We start from the raw sequence: 26,041 nt of genomic DNA, 5'->3' as shown, positions 1-26,041 counted from the left end.
TGGCTGAAACCAGAGATATGCTACCAGCCCCAAAATAGAAAATGCCTCAGCTTAAATCGATTACGAGCTGTCTTGTTGGTTTTCGTGGAAGTGAAGGTGGAGAAGATGACTTTGCTGCAAGAGTTCTTGAACTTGCCAGGCATTCCTAACATTCAGAGTACTGTACAGATCTGGGGTCGGGGGAACTGAAACTCTTTACAGGGGAGAAAGGTGTCACCATCTATACCACAGAAAAGGAGCAGAAGCACAAATTTCATGAAGGTATTTCTCTGATGTTCAAAGGTATTTGCAGAAATTTCTTGGTATTCTCCCATACACTGCATTGATACATAACACATGTATAGCACATTAAGCCAAATGTGTTATCTTTATTAAGGAGTTATGGTGGATATGATTCTGTTCCATTGGAGAACTGAGATAAACACCCCCTTTTTAAAAAGCAGATTTAGACCAAAATTAGTTTCTTCTCAGAAAGATAAATACTTTCTGAAAACAATGTTGACTTTCACAGAATATTTATTCTATATGAAAATAATTAAGCCATTTTAAAAATAATTCAAAACAAAAGCATATTATTTGGGATTATAAATGTTTGAAACATTCTCCAAACATTTTAAATATATAGACTGGAAGATTCAAAACTAAGACTTCAAATGTTGACTTTTGGAATGAAGATAGCTTCTCGTTTTACAGTCAGCCATAGAAATTTTTTTTGTGTGTCTTTATAGAATAGTGTGTATAAGATAGCAGTCTTAAGGGTAAAACACTGGCATATAGAAAGGCGTTAAGGTCGATTACTGGAATTTAGTGTGGCACATAAAAACACAGAACTGAAGCTGGTTGCTCTTGGACTTTCATGGCCACAGCCTCTATGCCTGCTCCTTGAATCTAAGTTTGAAAAATTGTTCAAAACTTTATCAATAGAATTAATAGCCAAAATATTGCTTCTCAACATCTGGTCCATATTCTTCTCCCAGTTATGCTGGTGCAACTCTAAATTAAACTGAATGCCTTACGTGAATTTATGCACTCCAAATTTATGACAATATAAGGAAGACGTGAACTTGGTTCTTTCTCTTTAAAAGCTGCCTGTATTTGCAGCCAAATAAAATCACATCCAGTTACATCCTCTGTGACACTCGAGTGCCATCCAGCGGCAATTCCCAAGTCTGTGTTCACCGAAGACATTCCCGGAGAGTTGACTAGTAGCTGGTACTGGTGATATCTTACCAGTCTGACAGCTGCAAATGCAAACTCCCAGGCTTCTAGGCTGAGAGGAACATTTCTGCTAAAGATTAAAAAAAAAAATAAAAAAAATAAAAAGAGGAATTATTAATCAGGTTTCCATATTGAAATAGTTTAGGCAACAAAGGTAGATTATTGGTTGCTTAAAAGCAGGAACACGCTGGAGCGGGAGCTCCTGGCTAGCTCCTCAGGAGCAGTACGTACCACCATCGCAACATATGCAGCATCTCAGCTAATGAAGTCTGCGGGTTTTCAGCCGCTTCGGATGGCACGGCATTACTCAGTTCTGATAGGAACACGTCACTGCTAATTTGAGCATCCTTGTACAGAGCTTCACCACCCACTCTAGATGTGTCCTCCACAGGGGACAGAGTTGAGAGTGATCGAGCTTTGAAGCTGGTTTCAGGTGAACACTTACGCACCCAAACATCAATGTGACTACTGATATCTCTGATCTGCAAAGAACAGGCCCTGGACTCAGACCTTCCACTTCCTGGAAAAATGCTTTACTTGCTCTAGTAGATAGTAAAAATGTCTTCTTAGAGGGAACAGGTACATTTGGGGTTGTGAAGACTCGGTCCCACCGGCATCCATTAGAGGAGTTTGAAGATTACCTCCTGAACTGAGCCCACTCTGGGGACCTGAATGGAGTAACACGTATCTTTTAGTTCCTGATTGAGCTAAGAGATGAAAGAGTGCCAAGGTGCTTAGCCCTGTTGAACGGGTGCAGACCTGGTCACTTACAGAGGGGCTCTGTACAGCAGAGTAGCTTATGTAAAAACACGTCAGGTGGCCTGGGAGTTTAGGCATGATGCAAGGTCAGACACAGCTCACTGCGTTTTTTCACCGTCTCTGTTTTAGATTTAGGAGCTTGAATTCTGCCCTAAATCCCTATTTTTTGGACTTGGCTTGTAGCCAGTAAAATAAAGTCTGGTTAAAACCCCAAGCATTTCATGCAGATTTTACTGATCTACCTTATTCTCTGTTTCACCCTCCCCACCATCTGTAATGTTTTCCTTTGTAGTTAACTGTATCTCTTGCAATGCAGATACATATGAGTGATTATGAATGCGTCATGGATTTGTTTGGCCTGATTGCCCACAAACGGAACCATTTTGTACGATGTTCTTGTTAGCGTTCTACATTAATCTTACTTCTCAACAGGAATTGAATTATCTGGGGTTATGGGGCCACCGTTCCAGGTAATACTTGCAAGGCACACACTTGCAAGGCAGAGAACTCATCTGAACGAGAAGCTATTTCTGCAATGGTCTCTTCAGGAGATGTAGAAACAGGAGAAAAGATACTTTTATTTCTAGGTAAAATTCCATTTGATGCATCTCTTGCACTAACATGCAAGCTGACGTACAGAAGATTCGACTTGCTCCTACAAGCAGAGAAACAGTGGAGTTTCTCCCTCTAACCTCTGCAAGAGGTCAGTGGGCTGAATATAAAGCAACTGATAATTTTCCGTTATTTCTATGGTCCTCTACTTCTTCTGCTTCACATTTCACTCTGTTCAAGAATAATCAAATACGCACTGTAATGGTACAAATAAACTATTTCACCTATAATTGGCCTATCCTAAGCAGTCATATTCAAAATTGTCTGAAATATTAAGGAGTGTGGAAAAGAAATTCTGCACAAACATTTTCCATTGGAGAATAAATACCTGAACGCTGAAAATGAGACTCATTCTTCAGGACTAAAATTAATATAATTTGACCTATGAATTTGGTGTGGTACAATTGCTTTGAGACTATGAAAATAAGAGACCAGTAAATCAGCTCTTTGTATCCTTTGTAGCAATCATCATATTATAGATATGCAGTACAATGAAACAAAGGGTCATTTGTGTTTCTTAGTTCCATAGCGGGCATTGTAGTTTAACCCCAGCCAGCAACTAAGTACCCCACAGCTGCTCACTCACTCCCCTCCTCCCTGCCCCAACCAAATGAAATGGGGAAGCAGAATTGGAAAAAGGTGAAACCTGTGGGCTGAGATAAGAACGGCTTAATAATTGAAATAAAGTAATACTAATAACAATAACAACAACAATAATAATTGAAATGAAGAGGAGAGAGAGAGAGGAATCAAATAAAAGGGCTGGGGGCGGGGGGTGGAGAACAACAAACAAACAAGTGATGCACAGTGTGGTTGCTCACCATCCGCTGACTGATGCCCAGCCAGTCCCTGAGCAGCGATCAGCCACAGCCAGCTCCCCCCGGTTTATATACTGAGGATGATGCTCTGTGGTGTGGAATATCCCTTTGGCTGGTTCAGGTCAGCTGTCCTGGCTCTGCTCCCTCCTGGCTTCTTGTGCACCTGCTCACTGGCAGAGCACGGGAAACTGAAAAGTGCTTGATTTAGCGTAAACACTACTTAGCAACAACTAGAAACACCAATGTGTTATCAACATTATTATCATGCTAAACCTACAACACAGCACTGTACTGGCTACTAAGAAGGAAATTAATGTCATCCCAGCTGAAACCAGAACAGCAGGTAAGCAAAAAAAATGTGTCCTCAGACATTTTCAGAGAAGTTTGGTTCCTTTTCTGCTAATGACACCCATGCTGCAATTCACGACTCATTCAAAACTTAAGAAAAAAACTTCCAGTCCCCCTTCAAAACAAAGCTGAACCCAAAAGCTTATTACCAGAAACATAGATACTATTAGGCGTCTTTGGAATTGACACTGTTTCTTTGCATTTGTTCCGTAAGGACGAACCTTTTGCCAGTCTTTTCTCAGGTGAGCTGCCTTCTCCTAGGTAGGATTTTATTGCTGGCCTCTGTGCACAGGTGGAGCAACCTGATCTTGGAATGTGAGCGCTCTGTCGTTGCAAAAAGCTGCAGCGGGCAGTTGCAGTGACAGGACTAATGCTGACTTGTTGGCCAAGAGAAGCTTTGGAGCAAAGGTGGGATGCAGAGAAAATCAGTTTACATTTTCTGAAACCTCTTCTGAGGCTTACTACTTAGGAAATAAAACTATATCGATTATGGGGTGTCTGAATTTAGTGAAACCTTAATACTTTTCATGTTTGCTTGAACTAGAAACGAAAGGACAACTGGCACAATCACACCTGTCCAGGGTGCAGACCTCAAAGGATGAGCCAAAACAAAGTGCTCCCTGCAGATACATAAGGATCCACCACCTCCTGTTCCCAGTGTGGACAATATAACGACGGAAATAATTAGTTAATCTTTTGTTTAAATAAAGCATTTGGGGAAAAGGCTAAAAATAAACACTGATTCATTCCTTGTCAGGGAAGTTTCTCCTGTCAATTATCACATTGTTACTGCTGTTTTTAATCTAGTCAGATGGTGAGATTGGCAATCCCTTCTGCAGGGGCTTCTGGGTGTTATTTTGTAGAGAATCTTGCTTGAAGGACTGATTACTGCTTTTATGGGAGCCAGTGGGAGTTTGGCCACGGTCCTTCACGCATGTTAATTTGAGGGACTTCCAAATGTTAGCTAATGATCTCAGAGTTCTTTTTATGAAAAATGTGTGGGTTTGTTTTGGGGTTTGGGTTTTTGTTGTTGTTTTTTTTTTTATTTAATTCCTAGCAGGAGGCAATTAAGAGGGTCTGGGGAAAGTTCTGCACTGTAGCTGTGGACTGGCCTCTCAATAACGCCTGAAGTCCTAGCATGAAAAATTCAGACGCATATACTACTACCATGCTCAGATACATTACATATAGTGTATTATGTTTGAAGGTATTCATATCATTCATATAGCCCAGGCCACAGGCTTTGCATTGCTATGGACTGGGTGTATCTATTGGCCTCCACTTATGGTAACTTGAAAAAACAATGACGCTGGCTCTTTGTTAGGAGCAATACTAAGGAAAAAGTAGTAGCCTCCACCCCAAAGCAGGAAAACATGTCAACACGGAAAATCGAGGCATGTGTGGGCGGGGGAGTTTCATTCCTGGCTGTTTTATGAAGCCTTCTGTAGCTGTGAAGGGGAAGTGGGGGGGGGGGCAAACTCCGTGGAAACTGAAGATGAGCCGCAAGCCAAGGTCACAAGTCCAGGCAAGCACTGGGGCCACGGCCTGGGGAAACGTGTTGAGAGAGGGATCTTTGGGCTAAATGCTGACTTAAAAGGGCTTGGAACAGAGTGCAGAAACAAACTCTCAGCGCTACCCTGCCCGCCACAAAAAAAAAAAAAAAAAAAAAAAAAAAGTTTGTTTCTGGCTGCGTTCACGCCAGAAACAAGATTTTGTATATTCCTCATGGACAACAGCGCGATGCCACGGCAGGGAACGACTGCGGCGCGCTCCTTGCCGGCGCTGCGCTGCGGGGCGCCCCGCCGGGCCCCCCCCGCTCCTGCCCCGGGCCCGCAGGGCCGCGACCCCCGCCGGCCCCTCCCGCAGCCCGCCCCCCGGGCCGGCCGGCAGTGCTCCGGCTGCGCCGGCTCGGGCTCGCCGCCGGCCCCGGGAGGTGAGGGGGAGCCCGGGGGGGAGCGGGTGCAGCCCCGGGGAGGGGGTGTCCCTGGCGGGCGCCGCTGGCCAAGCGCAGCGCCCCCCGCCTCACGCCGCGCCCGGCGGGCTGCGGGCGGTGCGGGCCCGCCGGGGCTCTGCGGGGGGTGGTCCCTCCCTCCCCCTGCGGGGGGTGTGCGGGTCCCCGTTTAGGGCCTGGGGTGGGGGGCGCGCAGGGCACGGTGCCCCCTGTGAGGGCAGCCCTGCGGGGGGCAGCGGGCGCAGCCGGGCGGGTTCGCTGCGGGCCAAACGCCGGCGACGAGACGCTGATTTATTTCCCTGGTATTTTTTTCTCCCCCCCGCCCCGTGTCCCGTCAGGACCGAGCCCGGTCCAGCTGATCGCGGCAGCCGGCGAGGAGGCGCGGAGGTGAGGCCGGCGGCTGGGCGCAGCGGGGCGGGGGGCACCCCAGGAGAGGGGGCGAGGGGGGGCGGGGGCGCCCCGGATGTAACGCGCAGCGCGCAGCACCGCGGGCAGCGCTGGGCAGCCGCTGGGTGCGCGTAGCGCTGCCCCCCTTGCGCGGCGCAGCCCCCTTGCGCGGCAGCGTTGCGCGGCGCAGCCCCCTGGCGCGGCGCTGCCCCCGCTGCTCGGCAGTGCCCCCCTTGCGCTGCGCGGCGCTGCCCCCTTGCGCGGCGCTGCCGTTGTACCACGGTGTGCAGTCGCACACCAAGTTCTGTCGCAAACAGAGCGGGTGGCAGGAAGGAAGGAAGCGGCGGCAGCGCCCCGCAGCCGGGGCAGCGCTGGGGACAGGGACCTGCGGCGCAGGAGGGCTGTGGTGGGGCCAGGCAGAGCTCTTTTCCTTCCTTCCACTTCAGGGAGGGAGATTCACCACCCTCCTTTTGCTCATTCCCTTTTCCACAATCAAAGAGCATAAAGCAACAAAATGCCTTCTACCGAGCAAAAGACAAAGAAATGCAACCATCCAAAACCCCAGCCGAAGTGCATCTGGCTTGGCATGAATACTGGACCACGTTAGCTGGGAGTGGGGATTTTTCAGAAAGCCAGGCACCAGGCAAAAATGGACCCTGTCATTCGGAGTCTGAATATGAAAACAGCTTGCAAAACATTTTTTTCAGGCTTCTAACAAAAGAGTTGGTCCTTCTTTTGCTCTGGTATCTAGGCTACATTGTGCGGGCTTATGCATATCACTGGTTTTATTCACATGAGTAATTCCCTTTGAATTTGGAGCGACAACGTGTATGTGTAAAGTTACTCATATGCTTTCTGTCTCCTTTATATATTGAAATTATGTGGGTTTGGGTTTTTTCCATTTGCTGGTGCAGCCCAGTAACTGTTGGCATCAAGGTTATTGTGAACCATCACGGTTATTATTACTGTTTGCCCGCGTGACACCTTTGTTTTCCTCGCCAGACTAAAATCCAGCTATTCCTCTCAATGCAGTGTATTCCGGCTATGCAATTGTATCATCTGTTTTTATGCAACCATCTTTCACCTGACTGTGTAAATTCATCTTCCCTATAAAAGATCCTTTTTGTACTCAGTTTTTCCTCCAGTCATTACTGACAGTCTTTCCGATTGTGCCATCTGATTTCTCACGCAAGTCTCTCATGACTTCTCCCATACTGTGTAATCTAAATTCATATTGATTCTAACATGATATCTGGATGTTTTAGTATTTGCCAGCTGGAACGTTTTCTTATTTTCATTGCCAAATGCCCTCTCTTTCCTCCCTCACATTTCTTCAAGCTACAGCTTCTGCTATTCCCATAACCTTGTATGTCTTCTCTATCCCATTGCTCCTTGTGCATCTAAGGGCAAGATGTCTTGGGGACAAGAGAAACACATTGTCTGTCTTCCAGGAAGAGTGGCATTAAGTGTGGTTGAGTGTTTTATTAGATGTTTCTTTTCCTCAGTCAGGGAATATAAAGAACAAACAAGTAAAAATCAGTGCATACTTTTTTTTTTAATGGACAATAATAACTTTTCACTAATACACTGTCAGCTGTCAGGTGTATACTATAGTACTCTTTAATTCGTGCCTGAGGAGAGTAGGCAGACTGGACAGCCACTGACTCGTTTGTCAACCAGAGTCTTTCTTCCTAACCTAGAAAATTTTGTGAATTAGCGTGAGTAGAGGCTCCCTCAGGAAATAAAGTATTTTGAAGTTGCTTCAGCAGCAGGTGACAGGCTGTCAAGAAGATGCATTCAGTCACACCTAAGTACAGATATATTACATTGAATCTCCAGGGCATCTACCTACTGTATCTTGAAAGAATCCAACTAGTAAGTTTTTGTGAAATCCCCAAATGATGCCTTCTAGGAACATTGAAAACAGCTGTTTCTGGTGGGAAAGGGTGATGACCCATGTATTGAAATGACCTGTTTCCAGTGGTGACAGTACAAATTACTTCCAAGGAAAGGGTAAAAGGCCAAGTACATCTTAGACTGCCCTGTGAACATGGTGGGAGTTTCAGTGTCTTTGACCTTAAAGTATGAGATCCAGGAACTGTATTTCCTTCCTCTGCTATATCTAGGACATAAAAAAATTACCTGTTTGTCGCGGCTAGTGTCTGAAGAGCCATCTTGTTGCAGTGACACTTCACAGGCAGGGCATCTATCCCAGTTGTATGGTCAGACAACAAGTGACTGAGCTCTTGACACACCTGTGGATGGAGTCACCAGCAAGACTCTAAATGAGACTTGAAAAGCAGATTAGATTTCTGAAGTAAATATTCTACTAAGAGTAGTACTTATGTCACTTACAGATGTGTATTTCGGGAAGCTCTTTCTCAGAAACTTCATTCAAAATTGGGTTGCAGTCAAATTATTAACTGCAGTGCTGGAAGTTATAATTAACAGATTACCTGGGGACATCTACTACTCAAAACTATAGATTCTAATTTTTAGTTATAAAAAAATCCCCATTCTTAAACAAACAAACCAACCCCCCCCCCCAAACACAACCAAAAAAACCCCAAACCTCCAAACAAAATCCAACAACTGAAATTTTAATTCCCTAAGGAAAATAAGCTATGAAAGTAAGGTATTAAAGATGTATTTATTTTTTGTCTGTACCATAAAACTTACTTCAATACAGCAGCAAAGGTAATTTCCTGATGCATATACTAGAATTGTATATAAAGATGTAACAATCCCAGAAATAAAATATTTTAAGTACTGAACTTCTTTTTTACAGATACCCACCCCCCTCCACCATATTTGGGAAATAGATTAAATATTTACTGTATTACTCCAAACCAAGTTGTATTTGTTTACTTAAAAATGAGAGATATACCTAGCACATGGAAAATACAACTGGATGTATTTATATTTCTTTATTTAATGAGTTCTTATATTTATTACTACTGAAGAACTAGCTTTGTAATAGTGATGGAATAGTGCTACACAATAATGAACATGAAGGATTTCTTTTCTGGGTGAAAGCTTCTAGAAGAAAACCCCAAAGAGAATATATTAATAATGTCAATTTGCAAAATTTAATTTGGAATCATATGCAAACATATAAATATACTCTGAAATTTCGAAATTAGTGCTTTAATATTAATGTAATCTGCATTAAAGAAACACAATACCTTAACTGCAGAGCTCCAGAAGCAGGCAGATAGCTGTTCACAAGGAGAGAGTTACGGTGCTTTCATCTGTTTTGCAGTAGAAGTGCCAATGTCCTCGGTAGTCTACGACTGCACACTCCAGTAGTTACCTAGATAGGTTTACAGTATGTAGAAACTGTAATTATAAATGACTGGTTTAGAAGAGTTACCGCCTTTGAAATAGCTGTTCACTACAAATAGCATACTGAAGCACTGAAATACAGCAGTGATAATTTTTAAGAATACTACCCTGAACGTGTTAAAATTCAAGTAAGAGTTATTTAACATAAAAGCCTTTCAGATTTGCTGTAAATTTTCACTGTGTCTTCACCAAGCTTTATAAAGACAACAGGGGTGCTACTATTTTACTTGAAAGTACCTGTCATTTTGCTGAACCCTGAGATCAGGATGGAGCTGTCTCCCCTGCTTTGATTTGTCATTTTACAAATCCTCTTTCTGTCCTTCAGCTTCCACCTGTAAGAAGAAATACCATTTTCCATGTCCTTCCTTTTGTCTTGTTCGGTTGTAAGCTCAGTCATACACACATATACACCTACACATAACAAATCAAGGCCCTTATGTCAATTCAGAATTCTAATAATACAGAAATATTATACATACCCTGTATTTCTAGAGCCATTCTGGACCTTTAGGTTGAAATTCTGAAGCTGAGCATCTCTGGAAATTAGTTCCTATATTTTGGGAAAAAACCCCACAACCGAACACCCAAAGAATCAAACCTAAAAAACAACCCCTTCAACCCAGAAACAGTTCATAATAACTTGGATTTAGGAAATTATAAAATAGCAAACCTGAAGATACTAAAATTTATCACATATAGTAAAGCATTGCAAGTAAATGCAATATAATGGAAAAAAACCCGCATCCAAACAAAAAAACCACCCTGCTTTCTAAACTGTTCTAAACAAAGTGGGTTTGCTTTTAAAAATTTGTAACTGCCTTGCAAGTCTTCAGTCAAAGTTTCCTCCCTGTTCACGCAAGAAGTCCCATTGGAGCAAGCATCATAATAAAACCACCACTAAAGCAAAGGTTTCCAAGATAAGTAGAATCAGGAAGATCTGATAGTATTTTTGAAGAGCAGTAAAACATCAGGTTGCCTAATAAGAAAATACAGTGTTCTGCATGTTCAAGGGTTGAGTTCAGAAAAACTGGGTCATTAAGAAAATAACCCCCCCCAAAAAACCCAAACCAAAACTTGCTACTTTTCCTCCCCAATATAAGTGTTTTCATGTCTCGTATATTTCAAAAGGCTCGATCTCTGTAAATCTGAAACTTTTCTGAGTGTATTGAAAACAGATGGAAATGAATCAGGGGACCAAGGTAGAAAAAAAGCTTTAATGAAGATCTATTTAAGTAATATTTTAAATAAATAAATCATTTGTCTGAGAAACCACATCTAATAGAAATATAAATAATTATAGAATGAACATATAAACTACATTTCCTGAAGTAATTCCTGTCTTGCTACATTTCCTGAATTATTTGTATTATGAAACAGTAGTGTGGCGCCATTAATTGATAAGCACTCTGTGCTATAGTTACCGCGCTAATTGCAGCTCTCGAGGTCCTCGTCTCGCAGCTTCTCCAGCCGTTTGACAATTGGGATTGATTGCACAGGAGCTATTTTTAGAATGAAATGGCAAAAGAGTTTGGAGAGCAGCAGCCATTTTTTTGTGTGCTACAGCTGGTTTGGAAAATAAAAGTTGGATAAAAATGTTCTGAGTTGTCTTTTTGGCTATTTTTTTGGGAAATTCTGCTGAAGTTAGAGCTTCCTATTGGATAATTGATCTCACTTGTAGCAAGTTGAAGCTGGGGTCAGTGTTACATGACACACAGGATATTGCTTGGTGACATTGCTCTCAGAAGAGCAGCAGTTTTTCTTTGGAAACAGGACTGTTAAGGTAGATGGTAGATGAACTTTGGGGGAGTCCAGTTCTATAGAAAGGCAGTCCAGGAGTCAAGTTCATAATTTAAAATACCAGTGATGAAAGGCGAGATTCAAGATTAACTTTGAACGTGTTTGCTTCCCAACTCTGAAATGAAGAGGTTCGTTAACTGATCTGTTGTAGGTCTGCTTCTATGAGTGCTCTATGCCGAGAGAGTGAATGGCCGCGATTCACAAGGGTCAGTTGATGCTCAGGAGGTGTGACTGGGAGGAGACACCCCTTTAGTTAATCCCAGATTGGCTTTTGTTATCCCATCCTGCTCGCCTGCCTTACACAGAGTTCAGCTGGGGTAGATAAACAAATGGACAGGATTTTGTTGCTAATCTACTGTATGAAATCAGGGCTGTCTTCTTCTCTGAAAGTTTGTATAATAGGAGGCAAGGTCTGTAGGAAGAATAACAAACAGAAATATGTAGGAAGAGGAATAACCAGATTTATAGCTGGGGGAAAAAAAAACTCGAGGGGACAAGCCTATTTTACCTTTGTAAATCAAATCGTATCAGTAGTAGTAATACCTTGGCACTTCCACACAGCACTGCATCAGCAAATTTGAAGTGTTTTACTAAGGAGGTGTCCTTGTCCCCGTTTAGCTGTGGAAGTAAAGAAACGAATGGGTTGTGGTTACACAGAAGCTTGGCAGAGTGAGGGAGGAAATCTGTGTTTCATGACTTCAGCCGCTTTTTCCTTTTCAATAGCATGCCGTAAAGTATTATGGACTTACACACCTACGATGCGTCACTACTTCATACCCTGGAAAAGAGAAACGCACACCTTTGTAAATGCTGCCAGTCTTGTATTCTTTCAGAGAAAACAAAGTACAAAGAATGTGCTTCGGTTTTCCCCAGTAATAGCTCACAATACTGGCTTGCATAAAAAGATGAACGCAATCTGAATAGCTAGTCTTGCCAAATGTGCTACGAGAGATCCTCTAGCATGTTTTTGTCACTGAATATATTCCAGTCTTACAAATGGTAAACTTTAGAGATAAATTGGATGATAAATTAGATTAGATAAATGCATTTCATATTACTATGATACATATATAAAAATATGAAATGTGACTGTGTCTTCTGTAGCTTGTTTTACTGTGATCTTTGTTTTTCCTCAAATTATGTGCAGCTGCCCCAGGACTCCTCTGTAAGTACATGAAGAGAGGGATGCAGTAGAATTAATCTCATAAACACTTCCTGGGCTCACTTCCTTTGGGAACAAATAGCGATAACTACAAATTTCAGATGTAGTGAAAATATATATGTACACGTTTTGCAAATAGAATACTTAGTATCTGAAACATTTCACTGTAGCATGTTGCTTCATTTTGATTTCAGGAATCGGAGCAACAGTTAAGCTGTTCATGTTTTACAGAGGCTGTGTCCTAACTTTCTATACATTTAACAGAGAGAGATGAGTAATACTGGAGAGATACTGGGCTACAGGTCACTTGGTATTTTTAGGACAGTTTCAGTGGTGATACCCCAGAAAATGCAGGGACCTGGGATCCGTGATGCAAAAAGCACTTTATACCTGTGTGGTACTCAGCTAGGCTTTGTCACCGGCTCAGCACAAGCTTGAGGGACCCCATCTGATTTTAAAGAGGGAGTTGAGCAGATACCAGGCTCCGTTTTCTACCAGTATAGGAGGCTGTTTTTGAAGCAGCACGAAGTGAGTGCTTGAAGATACCTATACCTGAGATACAGACTCAGCTCCCGAGCCTCAGCATGTCCAGATCACTCCAGACAGTCTGTCTGCTTAAATGGTAATTTAAGGTGTAAAGGCCTCTCACAGATTTTATGTTGGCACTTTGCTGATGGGTGCTTCTACAGTGGACCTGACGTGGAACAGCCGCTGCATGCAGCGCAGCGAGGCGTGCACTGGAGTGACTGGGTCTGGTACACACCTTGCCGCTACACGTGCTGTACGGTGGAGCAGCAAACTGGAGCAGTCACGTTGCAGCTGATCTGCCAGGGCTCATCTGCTAGGGCCTTGAGGAAGGAAACGGCATGAAGGGACAACAAGGACCCTCGTTCGATATATAAACCTCTCCAAACAAGGGATGTTGGCATAGAGGCAGAGTACTGAAAAATCTGTGAAACAAAAATGTTGCTTCCAGTGTAGCAGTGAAACAGACGACATGCAGGATTCCGAGAGCAGAATAACAAGAAAGGCTTATTATAGAGGTACATAGAGAAATAAATAAAAGGTTAAGTAGCTGGTCACTGTTACTCAGTAGGTTTATGGACATACAAACTGGTTTTACGAAAATCTTTTAAAGTATTTTTTTCTTTTGTATTTAACAGCTCGTTCATAATTGAGTTCAAGAGAACATCGTTCTTTCTTTTTTATAACACAGCAAATTTTGGTGGAGACCTAGGTACTTTGAAGACTCTGTACATACCCCCTCATCCTGTAATCAGATGGCACAGGGTGAACAGTGCTTACGTTGACCTTCACTGGCGTATATATTTCATACCACAAACATCAAGGCACAGTTCCCAAGTCTTAAGTCATACTGTAGCAATGCATATAAGAAAAATACCTGCGTGTAGATCTGAAGAAAAGGGCTTTGTTTAACCTAGCCTGGTCATTGCTGCATTTCTAAGTAACTGTCCTGGCCTAAAGAAAGTTTAAATTACCATTTGTGGGAAACAATTTACATTTCAAACTTGACCTGGCAGTGGTTTCTGATTTGACAGCAGCATTGCTGCTTTTGTATAGTGTCATTGTGAATTAACCTGGGAAACCAAAACTTGCAATCTAAGGCATCTCTTCAAAGAAGACAGCCTTTGGGGGGAACAGTGGGTACTTTGAAAAATGCACTGAACACACACAGGCTGAAGACACTGAGACCCTGGTGCACCGAGCTGGATGCTGGTGACACGAAATGACCAGGCTTTGTAAAAGCTTTGTTACTGCCAGCCCATTTCTGAAGAGATGGAGGGAATATTTCCAGCCTTGTCACCGTTTTGCTCAGGAAAGCCACAGACAGCAGCTGGAATGGAAATTCTCAGTGGATGTAAATAGTTTTATTGCCGCACATCCAGGGCAAATTTGGTATGTCTGCTGGTTTTGGGCTTTTTTTTGGTTTTTAATTATAAATAATTGGGCCAAGTAGGCATAGGTTTATCACATTTATCTTGGAAATAGTCTCAAATCAAAAGAATGGATTTGCTACATGATCATTATGTTAAGCTGAGAGTTCCTTGATTTTATCCACTGTGATGCTAAATACATGCATGTTTAAACTGGAGAAGCTGTGTGGAAAACACCACAACTGTGGAAGCACAGGCATTACTTTGCAGTACTGAAAAGTTAACTGTGTGATACTGACGGATTGTTACCTATCAATTCCCATCCTAGGTCCTCAGTACAGCTGGAATCTGGCTTTCACTGAAATAGTCTTGGAATTGGGAGACTTTGTCACTTCATTTGGTGACATGTCACCTCACAAAACCCAGAATTTGGCCCAACACTAATTTTTTCTTTCTTTTTTTCTTTCTTTTTTTTTTTTTTTTTTTTTTTTTTTTTGTGCTTCATGAAACAATCTACTTCAAAACAGTGACCATGATATATTTTAAGGAGGATTAATAGAGGAATATTGTTCCTGGTCCTGCTGGCTTCACAGAGCACAGTGACATCTTGTGGCTCATGAAAGGAGAGTGTAATTTTTTCCAGATGCATCCTAATTTCAGCTGCTTTACAGATGAATGTCAAAATAAATTCCAGACAACTACAAATGCATTACTTTCATCTGTAATATTCACCATTCTGCATTTTATTTTAAGTACGGGCTTGTTTTAAGTACTTTTTACTAGTGAAAAACGACTGAGCCTTGGTTACTACCATACTGCAAATGTTAGGGCTTCAGCTCACCGACATTCTTTGGAAAACTTTCAGCTCCAGGAATACTCCGGTCCCACTCTCGCTGATACAGGACTGAGAGTCAGCATTTCAAATGCCTAACTTAATTTAGCGTGTTATCACAATGACCAAGATCACCAAGTTGCTTTTGATGGGGATGAAAAGAAACAGCATAACTTGTTATCATAAGGCAGAAACTTTTCCTTTTTGCTATCTTCCCTCCCCCTCCTTTTTATTTTTTTTTAACCTGATACTATTTTTTTGTCTTTTTACAGACCAAGCAGGTTTAAAGCTCGTCCCTGATGTTTTGGGACCCTCCCCTGACATGGCTGTTCTTTGCAAGCTGATACTCGGATAAGATCCCAGTTGTCAGCATGAAAGGAAAAACTGCACACGGTAGTTGGAAATCTGCACCCCAGAAGAAGCCCTCTCCCTGCAATCGATATAAACATGCTTGCATCATTTGCAGAGGATTTATTTATCTCTATGGAGGGCGGAACACTACTGGTCTCAAAGATTTTTGGCGATACAACATAGGTAATTTTGCCCCTTCACTTACATGTCAGAATTAAAGAGGTGCTACATCCAGTCATGGTAAAGCTGGGGATACTCTGTAGTTAACGGATTATCCCCATTTAAAGCCTCTCCATCACAATGATGGATAAACTGTGTTTTATTCATTAGGCAAATGGTGTGTGTTTGTTCCTGTTGCAGGAGTACCAGAAAATTTAGATTTCCGTACAGTTCCTTTCTTTTTTTCCCCCCTTGTCCAGAAATACTGAGTCATTTAAGATACCCTAGTTCTAGCAAGGGATATCAAAGACATTGCTTTCTTGATTCTTTAACAAACATGGGAATAGTTTATGCATGTGAATGTATACAAAGGGATCACATGAATACAATACCTTGTAGGATTTTATTAATAATGCACTATCAAATATGACCCTTTGTATTTTTTGGCCAAATGTATGGTGTTCCCTGTTCAGTTGTTACTGGAATAAAACAGAATTGTGCTGGGGTTTATGCTTATGGAATAGCTGAACTTTGATGTAGGTAACAGTACAGCATAAAAATAAAAGCAGTAAAAAGATCAATTTTCTATTAATGTAAGTTTACTAAATAGAAAAATGCACATATTTAATTTTGGGGAAAGTGCCTCGAGTCTTCTGAACTAACAGACAAGAAAGATGAGAAACCACTTCATTTTCCCCCAGTGAGTGGCAGCGCAGCCAAATTCAAAGCCAATCTTTCCACCTTTTAACTGCTGTTTATGTGTTGAGTGCACCACTGCCTTAACTTCAGCTTTGCTTTGTAGTGAAAAATGAATGGGAAATGCTGGATTGCTCAAGAAATGGTCCAGAAGAACTGGAAGAACATTCAATGGTGGCTTATAAGGTAAGTAGACCAAGATTTATGTTGTCCATATCCTGACAGTTTATTTACCATTACACAATGAAATAAAATGCCATTGATTATTACATACGGAGATACTAGACCCACAAAATACTTCTGTGTCAGTGCAATTCTGGATGTAGCTGTACCAATGTTTTGGAATCTTTCTGAATAAAGTGACAGCAGTTTAGCTTTGCAGCAGTGTGCAGCTCCCTGATTTCCTCAGTCAGTGCTCAGTGCATAATAGTAATACAAAATAAAGACCTTGGCAGCACATTCTTTGACTTAGTTGTATAGTTGTAACAGTTGCTCTGAATTCATTTGCATGATAAGCTACAGCATAAAAACATTCACTTAAGAACTTGCATAGAAGAAGGACGGGGGAGTGAAAGCAAATATGAATTACAGCTTTGCCTGGGAGGGGAAAACAGAATTTAGGGTATCAGGAGCTACAATGCAATGAAATATTTCTATAAAACATGCATAATCTAATATTACCTGAGCAACGCCTCTGAGAGCTCCAGACCGGCATTCCTTAAGCTGTCCCAGATGGACGAGGAAGTGAGTGGCTCTGGAATTCCATCCCTGTTAAAACAGCAAGAACATTCATCGGGGTTTCCTACTGGGAGAGGATAAACACATGATTAAAAGTTGGTGGCTTTTTGTGATTGCTTCTTGAATTTTGTAATAGATCATCATATGCGTTATTGTTAATTATATTTTGGTGATGGCAGCCTTCTAATTTAAGAGTTGTTTTAAAAAATATTTTTATGCTATATGCCTACCTGTAAGTGACGTGTATTTTTGCATTTTGCAGGGCACCCTGTATATTTTTGGTGGGATGGTGGATTCTGCTTTCACACAAGGGAAAACTCCTCTCTGGATATATGACACTGGTACGATAGACAATAGCCAGTCTTTTCCATGGGACATTCCAAGTCCATAGGTACTGATAAATAATAAAAACCAAACTGTTTTCTGCTGCCTGTTACATAGCCTTCCTGAGGCTTTACCAGAAGTAATGTGTGTGAAACAGTGTGCATATTTCCCCCCTAAAATTAGCCTGTTAAACTATCAAAGAGTCAGCTCTTACTTCAATTAGAAAGTATTTTATGGGAAAGTTTTATGTATTTTAAAGTCTCAGAATTTTCATTCCTCCCCGCCCCTCCACAGTTTACTATTTGATCATAAACTTCAATAATTATTACATATAATATTTAAAGTTTTTTCCTTATGTTACATTTTTAAAAACCAAGCTCTTTGTTTTATTGTGGAGAAAAGTAGATCAGTATATCTCATTTTGCATTTTTACTGAAGTAGTTCATAAGCTGGCAACAGCAACGACTGAACAGGAAAAACCAAGAATAATTAAATAAGAAGGCTGGAAATTAACATCAGCATTTCATAACACAGGGTTTTTCTTTCTGAAGAACAAACATTTGGGATCTTTTAAGCGTGTATTCTAATAAAACAGTGTGACAATTTAATAGCAATGTCATACGCTATATATTCTCACTTTAGAAATACTGTGTATAGTAATGGCTGCTTATTTTGATGTCAGATGGATGGGGGAGAGAGAGAGACCGAGTTCTTTTTGAGTTAGTAAATCTTGTGGCAGGACCAAGATTTAAGTTTCCTGGCTTCATTCGCTACTTCAGTATGTAACCTTAAGGCAATGGGTTGGTTTTTTTAATCCTTTCTTTGTTTTCCACCATTTGTCTGAAACACCTGCTGAAAGAACAGAGATCCTCAGATAGAATATATTTCACTGGAGAAAGTGTCTTATTACTCACAGTACTTATCAGTGAAAATTGGGAATGAGTTAGTCAAAATTTGTGCGTGTCTAGCGTTTTCATGGTCATTACTTAAAATCTTTCCTGGCAAGTAGAGCTTTTACTAATGTAAGCTTGCCCTGCTTCCTCGTTGTGTCTCTGGTGCTGGGTATCTGGTATTATCACTCCCTCACGGTGATCAGAGATCAGTGATCTCTGACTGCTCGTTCAGGACTACTTTTATGCAATCTGTGAAAAGGCCCAAGAAAAATAAGGCTGTTGTCATAAGGTTTATGTAGTAAGTGGAGGGAGCCATACATCCATCAGTAGATCTGAGGATTCTGCAAGTTCAGAAATGCTGAAAATCACAGATTATTTCTGCAATGTGAAATTTAGCCTTAGGAAACAGGAAATCCAGTATGGAATCTCTGTGATTCAGTATCAGATAAGGGTACAGGAAAACTATTTAAACTATGTCTCCTGGTACTGCTGCCTTAGTGGGAAATAGATTTCTTCATCCTTGTCAGTGGAAAACACCAGGATGAGACTGACTTGAAAATTAGAGCTGTAATTTGAAAAATTAATGTTGGAGGAGTGTCCTCTTGTGGTCTGAGATATAAACTGCGCTTTATTAAAACAATCCCCTAGATTCTGCAAGATGGACAGAGTGCTGTAACGTACCAGCAGAGACTGAGGTAAGGAGCCAGGAAGTGGTGAATGTGTGAATCAAATGCCTGTTGCTTTGTTGATTAAACAGATTGCTTTGAAATATGTTCCCCCAAACAGTTCCAATCTCATCTCTTCAGAGACACGTGGCTATACTTTATTTCTTTGCACTTCCAATAACTAAGGCTTTTTCCTTCTTTAAAACAGTGTTTAAAAAAATACTGCTCTTAAAATTTAAGTCCTATGTAAGAAGTTAAGTCCTCTCTACTACTGCTTCTGGTTTTCTGATAGCCTTATCAAGAAAACTAATTTTAAATGGAATATTGCAACCATACGTGAAGCCTGTGCTTTTCAAAGTAGGGTTGTGAAAACAAAGGGGCAGTCACACTAATAAATTTTGAAATGGGAAGTACTGCAGCATTTATGAAACCTCAGTGGAAGCATTTACGTCTTGGTCTTAAGAGACTGGGTTTATATCATTACATGTAAAGGATTTTTTTGCTATTGAAACTTCATCCTCACAGTGTTACTACACTAGAAAATTATATAAAAAAATCCTTAATGTAGGATGCAGCTACTACTGCACTTACCTGTGTTTGGTGGAGGAGTCAAGACAAAGTTTGGGACTGCAGGATCATTTGTGGGGTGTTATACAGTTGATGATATTTTGTTTACGTACAACAAATATGACAAAATTATGTATCAACTCCTTCTTGCACATAGGAGTAAATGGTTTCTTGTAGTTATCCTAAACAGAATATAGAGAACATGCCCCTGCCCCCCGCAATGGGCTGTTTGAGAAGAAATAACCAAAGCAGAACAAAAGGCCAAACCCAAAACTTGGCTTGTGTTTTGTTCCATCTTTAGCTGGGCCTCCCCAGGTTTGGGTCCACAAGTCTCAGCAGTGCTGACACTGCTGCGAATGCCGCAGGAACCGGCTGGTTTCTTCCTGAGGGCCGGGGCATACATAGCCTCGGACTTGCGGCAGGGCAAATCCACGCCAAGCACGGGGACGGAGAGCTACTCTTGGGACTAAAGCCTCCTCGGTGCAGGAAGGCTGTGCTTGATGGTGGAAAGGGCTACATCCCCCCATCCTATTCCCAGGCGTACTGGGAGTACTATAGGAGTACTATGGCCGATGCGCGTTGGAGCTGTGCATGGCAGCAGGTGTGACGGCAGTACTGCTGATGTGGCACCGAGACGGGGCTGTAGGCGTGACATGCCGTGGCGGGTTGGAAAAGGGAGGGGTGCTTCGGTTTGAGAATGGTTTGTATTTGCGTCCCTACAGATCTTCCGGGGTGGATTTATTCTGCATTTTCAAAGCAGTTTAACACAACCTAAAACCATGGTTTTCCTTACTTGGGAATATTCCCAAGTCAGACATTGCTACTGATAGGACTTGATCTGTTAACGGGTTTTTGTCTTTTTATGAAATGGTTTTAGAGCTCAGCGCCAGCTAACAGGAAAGGTCACAGTGCAGTCGTGTACCGTTCCAGTATGTACATCTACGGGGGATACTTTGGCATTAGAGGCATTTCACGGGAGTTTTGGGCTTTCTGTTTTGGTAAGTTAAAAAGCACGACAAGGCTTTCATCCGGTGTAAAACTACGACTGCTGCAGGAAAGCACGGCTTGCTCTCTTCAGAGAATTCTTGTCAGTAGAAATGTAAGGTAGTTTTGGCTTCTGTTTGGCAGTATTTAATTATGAATTCTGTCGATTAAATTAATACCCAGCTGAAATTAATTAGATTGTATTACACTGGAAGAAGTTTCACAGTATTTGCCAGCTTTAGAGCTGAAAATCAGCAAGAATGAAGAATTTAGTGAACAGTGAACAGAACAAGGATTACCAAAAACTTTGGGACGTAGCAGAGACCCTGATTTCAGCCTATTAATGCCATCTGTTGAATCACAAATCTAGAACCGACTGTGGGGAGCCAAACCTGACAGGAGATGGTTTCGTTAGCATATTCATCATTAATCTGGTGGTTGCAAACCAGATGATTCCCAGAGACTTCCTAAATGGATAACTTTTGTTATCTGGTGGCCATTCAGTCACTATTTTGAAATAACTGATGGGTTTATCTCATCCTTCATTCCCTCACATGGAGAATAAGCACAGACGTTACTGAAGGAGTGTTTTTGTTGACGGATCTTTTTCTCCTCTTGCAGCCAGGAAATTATCTTTGTCAGAGTTCATGAATTAACAAAGCCACAGGAAAAACTGCTCTGCAAATAAAATTTCCATGGTGTCTGTTATACAGCAGCTGACATTTTCATTAAAAAAATTATTTTAAAACTGATCTTTTAAATGCACTTTTTCAGTGTCAGAATTTAAATTGTTAGCTTATAATAAGCTTAGAGTAGAAACCCTTATTCTCAACAGAATTGTTACTTTCTTCTTGAAATAAATCCCTTCTCAAATGCTAAGGTAAATTTGGTACATCTATAAATTAATATTTTCCTTTCAGATACAAGAAAGTGGTCATGTGTTTCCCCCCCATCCCACGGTACTGGCCCAGGACCTCGGCATGGCCACTCAGCAGTCGTCTATCACACTGGCATGTACCTCTTTGGGGGACTGATGGGTCTGAGTGAACAGAAGGACTTGTGGAAGTGGGACTTTGTAAGCAGCAGCTGGTCCAGCATCAGAACAAGGTAAGCTATGCTATTTGTTACACTAAATTAACAGGGAAAGAGAGAATTGATGTTACCATTTGATAACCGTGTGCAGGAAGAGCGGGAGACGCTGCCCTTTTGGCAACTGTAGGAGTTGTTCAGATCAAGATGTAGTTACTGCTGCCATCCCTGGGGCTCCAGTTGGCTTTGCTTGGAAGAGTGGTTGGCAAGGCGTTGATGCAGCTGTCAGCAGTGTAATTTTGATGTCCCAATGCAGCTGTTTAGTAGTCATTCTTCTGAGTCAGAAGAAAAATAGAGGCTAAAATCAGTCTTAGTTCCTTGTTTGTCTGCCCTTAACTGCTGGTTTCTCTCAACATTCAGCCAAGGACCTCCTCCAGTGGTAGGTCACGCTTCAGTAGTCTTCAGAGACTCTATGCTGATTTTTGGAGGAGGGATTTCAAATTCCAATTGTAACGGTGACCTCTGGAAGTATCATTTCCATATGGAGACATGGAAGAAGCATAGTTGTACCACAAAGGCAAGCTTTTCTCCTAAAATGTATCACTGCATCTTAGGAGTCGGTGTTGATTTCCAGACTACCTCAGATGTCACCAGTACGTTCCCCAGCCACTGGAAGAGTAAGCAGAAGGGCCATCAGCAGCTGGTGGCCATCCCGAAGCACACTCGCTTCTGCAACTACTTCTGCCAACAGCCTGCGTACAGAGCGTTCAGCAACGAGGAAAGCACTGCAATGGAAATGAAAACCTTCAGCTTGCCTCTGGAGCCAGGGGGCTTCGGTGCGTTTCAAACCACTTCAGAGGCAGAACTAGACCTGAACAGAGCAACAAGCACTTTGTCAAAGGACGAGTCGCTCCGTCTGCTTGTCTCTTCAGAAGAAGAGACTTGTGCTGCTGCTCAGGTCGTGGGAGAAGAGGGGGGACCCAGCTGTCAGCACGTGCCCGCAGTGGATGCAGTTAGCAGTGACACCAACGTGCTGCTGCTCATTGGGGGTAAACCTTTGTCCAGCATCTCTGAGATCTCGTTCTGGCAAATGGAGTTTGATAGCTTGTGATCACTTTGATTGCAAAGTGAAAGAATAAATTTCCACCAGTGTGCCAGTAGGTGGTAAACCAACTGCTTGCAACTGTCTTCAGTTTCCAGTCAGCACACTGGGGAAAAGAAAACTTAAACCTTCTCATACTTGCTGCGAACAGATTTTTTACGATGTGAACAAAACCCGACATATATTTAAGTCACAACTTGCATGCAAGTTGCAATTTCTGAGAGGAGTTTGTTGGAATGCTGCTCTTTTCGTTACTTCTCTTTTGCTCAGTTAATATCCCTTCAATTTGCAGTGGCTGATGCTGCCTTGAAGATCAGAACTACAAGTAACTCCTACTGACTCCACAATTGCCATTTCAGGTGCAAAGCTTGCTTGTTTTGCACTGGCACAAGAAATAAATGTGCACCCCAAAAAATGTACTTGAATCAAGTACGTGCACATTATGGTCATGTTTGAGGGATCTGATGAATCTTAATGGCAACATTTTCTAAGGTTTTTAAGATTTTTCATTTCTTGAAGGAGGGTTCTTTGCAAAATATATTTGCAACACGAGTTGGCCTGTAATAAAGAAGCCGCCCAACAGGCAGATTAGCAAGTGAAATCTAGAAGCAATTCAAGGATTGCATCTAACCCTGAGGAAGAAAAACCACAAGCCTCCCTTGAAAATCACGTGCAGCATTAGACCAGAGGAAGTATGTTACACCTGGAGGAACACAGGAGCTGCCAAGTGACTGCTGGGTTTAATGACTGAGCGCAGGTTCAAGAGGGTTTAGCTTTCTACTGGAGGGGTTAAAAACAAAACTAAAAAAAAAAGAGGAAGACTTTACAGGAGCAGCACAAAACATAAGCTGTTGAGACCGGTAACTCACATTCAGCCACAAAGGGATTTCTGCTTTTCCAACTCCCACCTCTCTCTGTTCTGTCAACATGTGTAGTATTTGGTACACATTTAGCCCCTACACTAGTAAATCCTGAGTTCACGTATGGTTTGTTTTTCTTTGTTGAAAAGAAAAAGTGTTTCTTTAGAAAGATAATACTGTCCAGTGTTTCAAGCATTTATATCCGTGGAAGTTACTAAGCCATGGCCTTCTGACTGAGCTTCAGCCATCTGTAAGAAGAGATGCTGATGTGTGAGATTACTGGAAAGTGTAATTTAATACTTCTGAATATTTGAAAAGATCACTTCTCAAAAGTTTCATCGGAATAATGAATGTTAAGTGAGAGTATTTACAGATACTTTCATCATCTCTTCACAAGTAGCTGTCACATGAATTCGACAGGAAAATTATAGATGAGTTCACAAAAAGCTACTTAAGAGTTCTGTGGACCTTCCGTAACCTTTGTTTGGAAACAGGGAGGATTGTGTGCTGCAATATAAATAAAGCCTGCTGCCTTGCGTATCAGCGTGTGCTCATTTTCTGCGCTTTTGTGAATTTCAAATATGTATTTATGTTTTCAAACTGAACAAAGAACTTACCTTTCTGAACAAGTAACACCCTCCCACAAGCCCCAGTCACCTCACGGCACTTCAGCCAGCCTCGAGGGCTGCCCAGACTTTGAATTTCTCCTCCAAGAATGGGGAATTGCCCAGTTTGTGGAGGCACGTTTGGGAAGGACTTCAGTACAGCGAGTTGAGCACGTACAGAGCACTGCAGTCTTAAATCAGCAGCGTGTGTTTCTTCTGCTAGCTGACGTGTCTGTGTTGGCATTATCCAGAGAGCTGCCGTAACATACAGGCTTTTATCTAGGATTGACGAGGGAAGGAAGTTTAACTGCAACGGGCAACAATAAACCAGTGTCTTTCCAAGTCATGTGGAGGCCTCCTGGCAGGTACAGGTATCCTGGGGATGTGCACGAGCCCCAGGAAAATGCCATCCAGCCTCAGCCATTCCTTTCTCCCCCCCCCCCCCCAGCTCTCCTCCCTTTGGCAGCCCCACAGAGGGTTTAACATTTACTCGGAGCCAACACAGGCAGGACACGAGCCAGCCCAAAGGTGATGGCTTGGCACGGGGAAGAAAAAGCAGCTTGCAGAACGTGCCCATCTCCCCCATCTCCTCTCCTCACCTCTGCCGGCGTGCCAAGGCAGGTGGCTGCACCAGCACCTTCAGCACTGCGCCAGCTCCCCCACCCGAGAGACCCTAACCCCCCAAACCAGCCCGATGCCGCAGGGGGGCCGTGCAGGACCGAGGTGCACCGGAGCCCAGGAGGGGCTCTGGCTGGAGAGATGCGGGCTCAGGGGTTGCTGCCGGGAGGCTGAGCCGCGGTTAAGCCCAGGTACTGCTGGGGCAGAGAGCTCCCATCCCAAAGTGGGACTCCGCTACAGCAGCACGCTGCAGCCACCAGACACCGTTTCTCCCCTCGCTGGCCTGCTCCCTGGTCTTTAAAAACCACGGGTGAGCTCACGCTGGAAGGAAAGGGGTCTGAGACGTGCAGTGACCGCGTCCTGCAGGCGCTCACAGGCAGCACTGCCTGGCATCTCAGTCCCTTCTGGGTACGCGTGACCCATGTTTCAGGTTCTCTCCCCAAAAACGGTATCCAGGACCTAGGCACACAATCCTTGCTTGTAGCACTGCGTCGCATTTCCTGGGCCATCTTCCCCTTCAAAACTCAACCAGTGCTATCAGCTACGCTTTACAAGTGTCTCAGAGAACCACAACCGGTTTCACTCCTGTTTTCCTGGCACATTTTTATCCAACACAGTCACCTTCTCACAGAGGAAGAGGAGCTGTTGTGGATGTACTCATGATGCTTCTCCTAACTGTAGCAGTTCATAGGAATTCCTCCCAGGCCCAAGCGAGTGACTATAAGCTGCTGCCATCTGAACGCTCTGTGGTGGCCTGCATGAAATAATGAATGGAATTACTCCAGCTAACGGCAACTGTTTAGAAACAAAACAAAACAAAACAAAACGCACCATTTTTTGGCTGGGCATGGACTGAAGGGGCTGCCACTGAAGCTAGCTGTTTTAAAATGTCTCTGGAAAAAAGGGAAGCTTGCATGTCTCTGATACACCCACAGTCCAACTCAGTCCGTAGCACAAAAGCAAAAGGATGCAGCGTTCTTTAGTAATCTTGTCTGAGACGTGAGATGCACTGTTGTATCATCAATCACACACACAAGAGAACAAATTGATCAGCCTTAACTATCTCAACAAACTCATTGTCTTTAATTACCATCTGGTTTCTGAACATTAAAATGCATGAACGGCAGAGGGATTTTCATTTAAAATGTAGACATTTAAAGAGGGGTTTTAAAAATAATAATTAAAATATCTAAACTAAACATGTTTCGTTGTTTTGAGTTATAAATGGATTTGGAGAACAATTCAGTGACTTATTAGTGGGATCGTATTGACCTACACAACAAATTATGCCACAAGGGAAACTACTTTCTCTGAACTTACTGATTA

General features: G+C 42.5%; 1 protein-coding gene across 1 annotated transcript; it reads left to right on the top strand.

Annotated features, from left to right (window-relative positions):
• The first annotated feature begins 5,596 nt into the window (after positions 1 to 5,596).
• Positions 5,597 to 25,914, top strand: LOC130153764 (uncharacterized). The gene is made up of 9 exons (XM_056349055.1): positions 5,597 to 5,688; positions 6,045 to 6,093; positions 15,397 to 15,658; positions 16,437 to 16,516; positions 17,331 to 17,409; positions 18,934 to 18,980; positions 20,395 to 20,515; positions 21,422 to 21,608; positions 21,951 to 25,914. The coding sequence occupies exons 3-9, from the start codon at positions 15,496 to 15,498 to the stop codon at positions 22,639 to 22,641; spliced, it is 1,368 nt and encodes a 455-aa protein (XP_056205030.1). The 5' UTR covers positions 5,597 to 5,688; positions 6,045 to 6,093; positions 15,397 to 15,495; the 3' UTR covers positions 22,642 to 25,914.
• The last annotated feature ends 127 nt before the right edge of the window (positions 25,915 to 26,041 follow it).

The sequence above is a fragment of the Falco biarmicus genome, chromosome 8 (assembly GCF_023638135.1).
Source record: "Falco biarmicus isolate bFalBia1 chromosome 8, bFalBia1.pri, whole genome shotgun sequence".
Taxonomy (NCBI): Eukaryota; Metazoa; Chordata; class Aves; order Falconiformes; family Falconidae; genus Falco; species Falco biarmicus.
The sequence above is the reverse complement of the archived record's forward strand: the minus strand, read 5'-3'. Positions and strand labels throughout refer to the sequence as shown.

What these genes read in the sequence shown, in the direction of transcription:
- LOC130153764 (XM_056349055.1), top strand. Translation starts at nt 15,496, where the DNA reads ATGAAAGGAAAAACTGCACACGGTAGTTGGAAATCTGCACCCCAGAAG. An exon ending in TTTTTGGCGATACAACATAG is followed by an intron (nt 15,659 to 16,436) that starts GTAATTTTGCCC and finishes TTTGCTTTGTAG; the next exon opens with TGAAAAATGAATGGGAAATG. An exon ending in ACGTACCAGCAGAGACTGAG is followed by an intron (nt 18,981 to 20,394) that starts GTAAGGAGCCAG and finishes AAATGGTTTTAG; the next exon opens with AGCTCAGCGCCAGCTAACAG.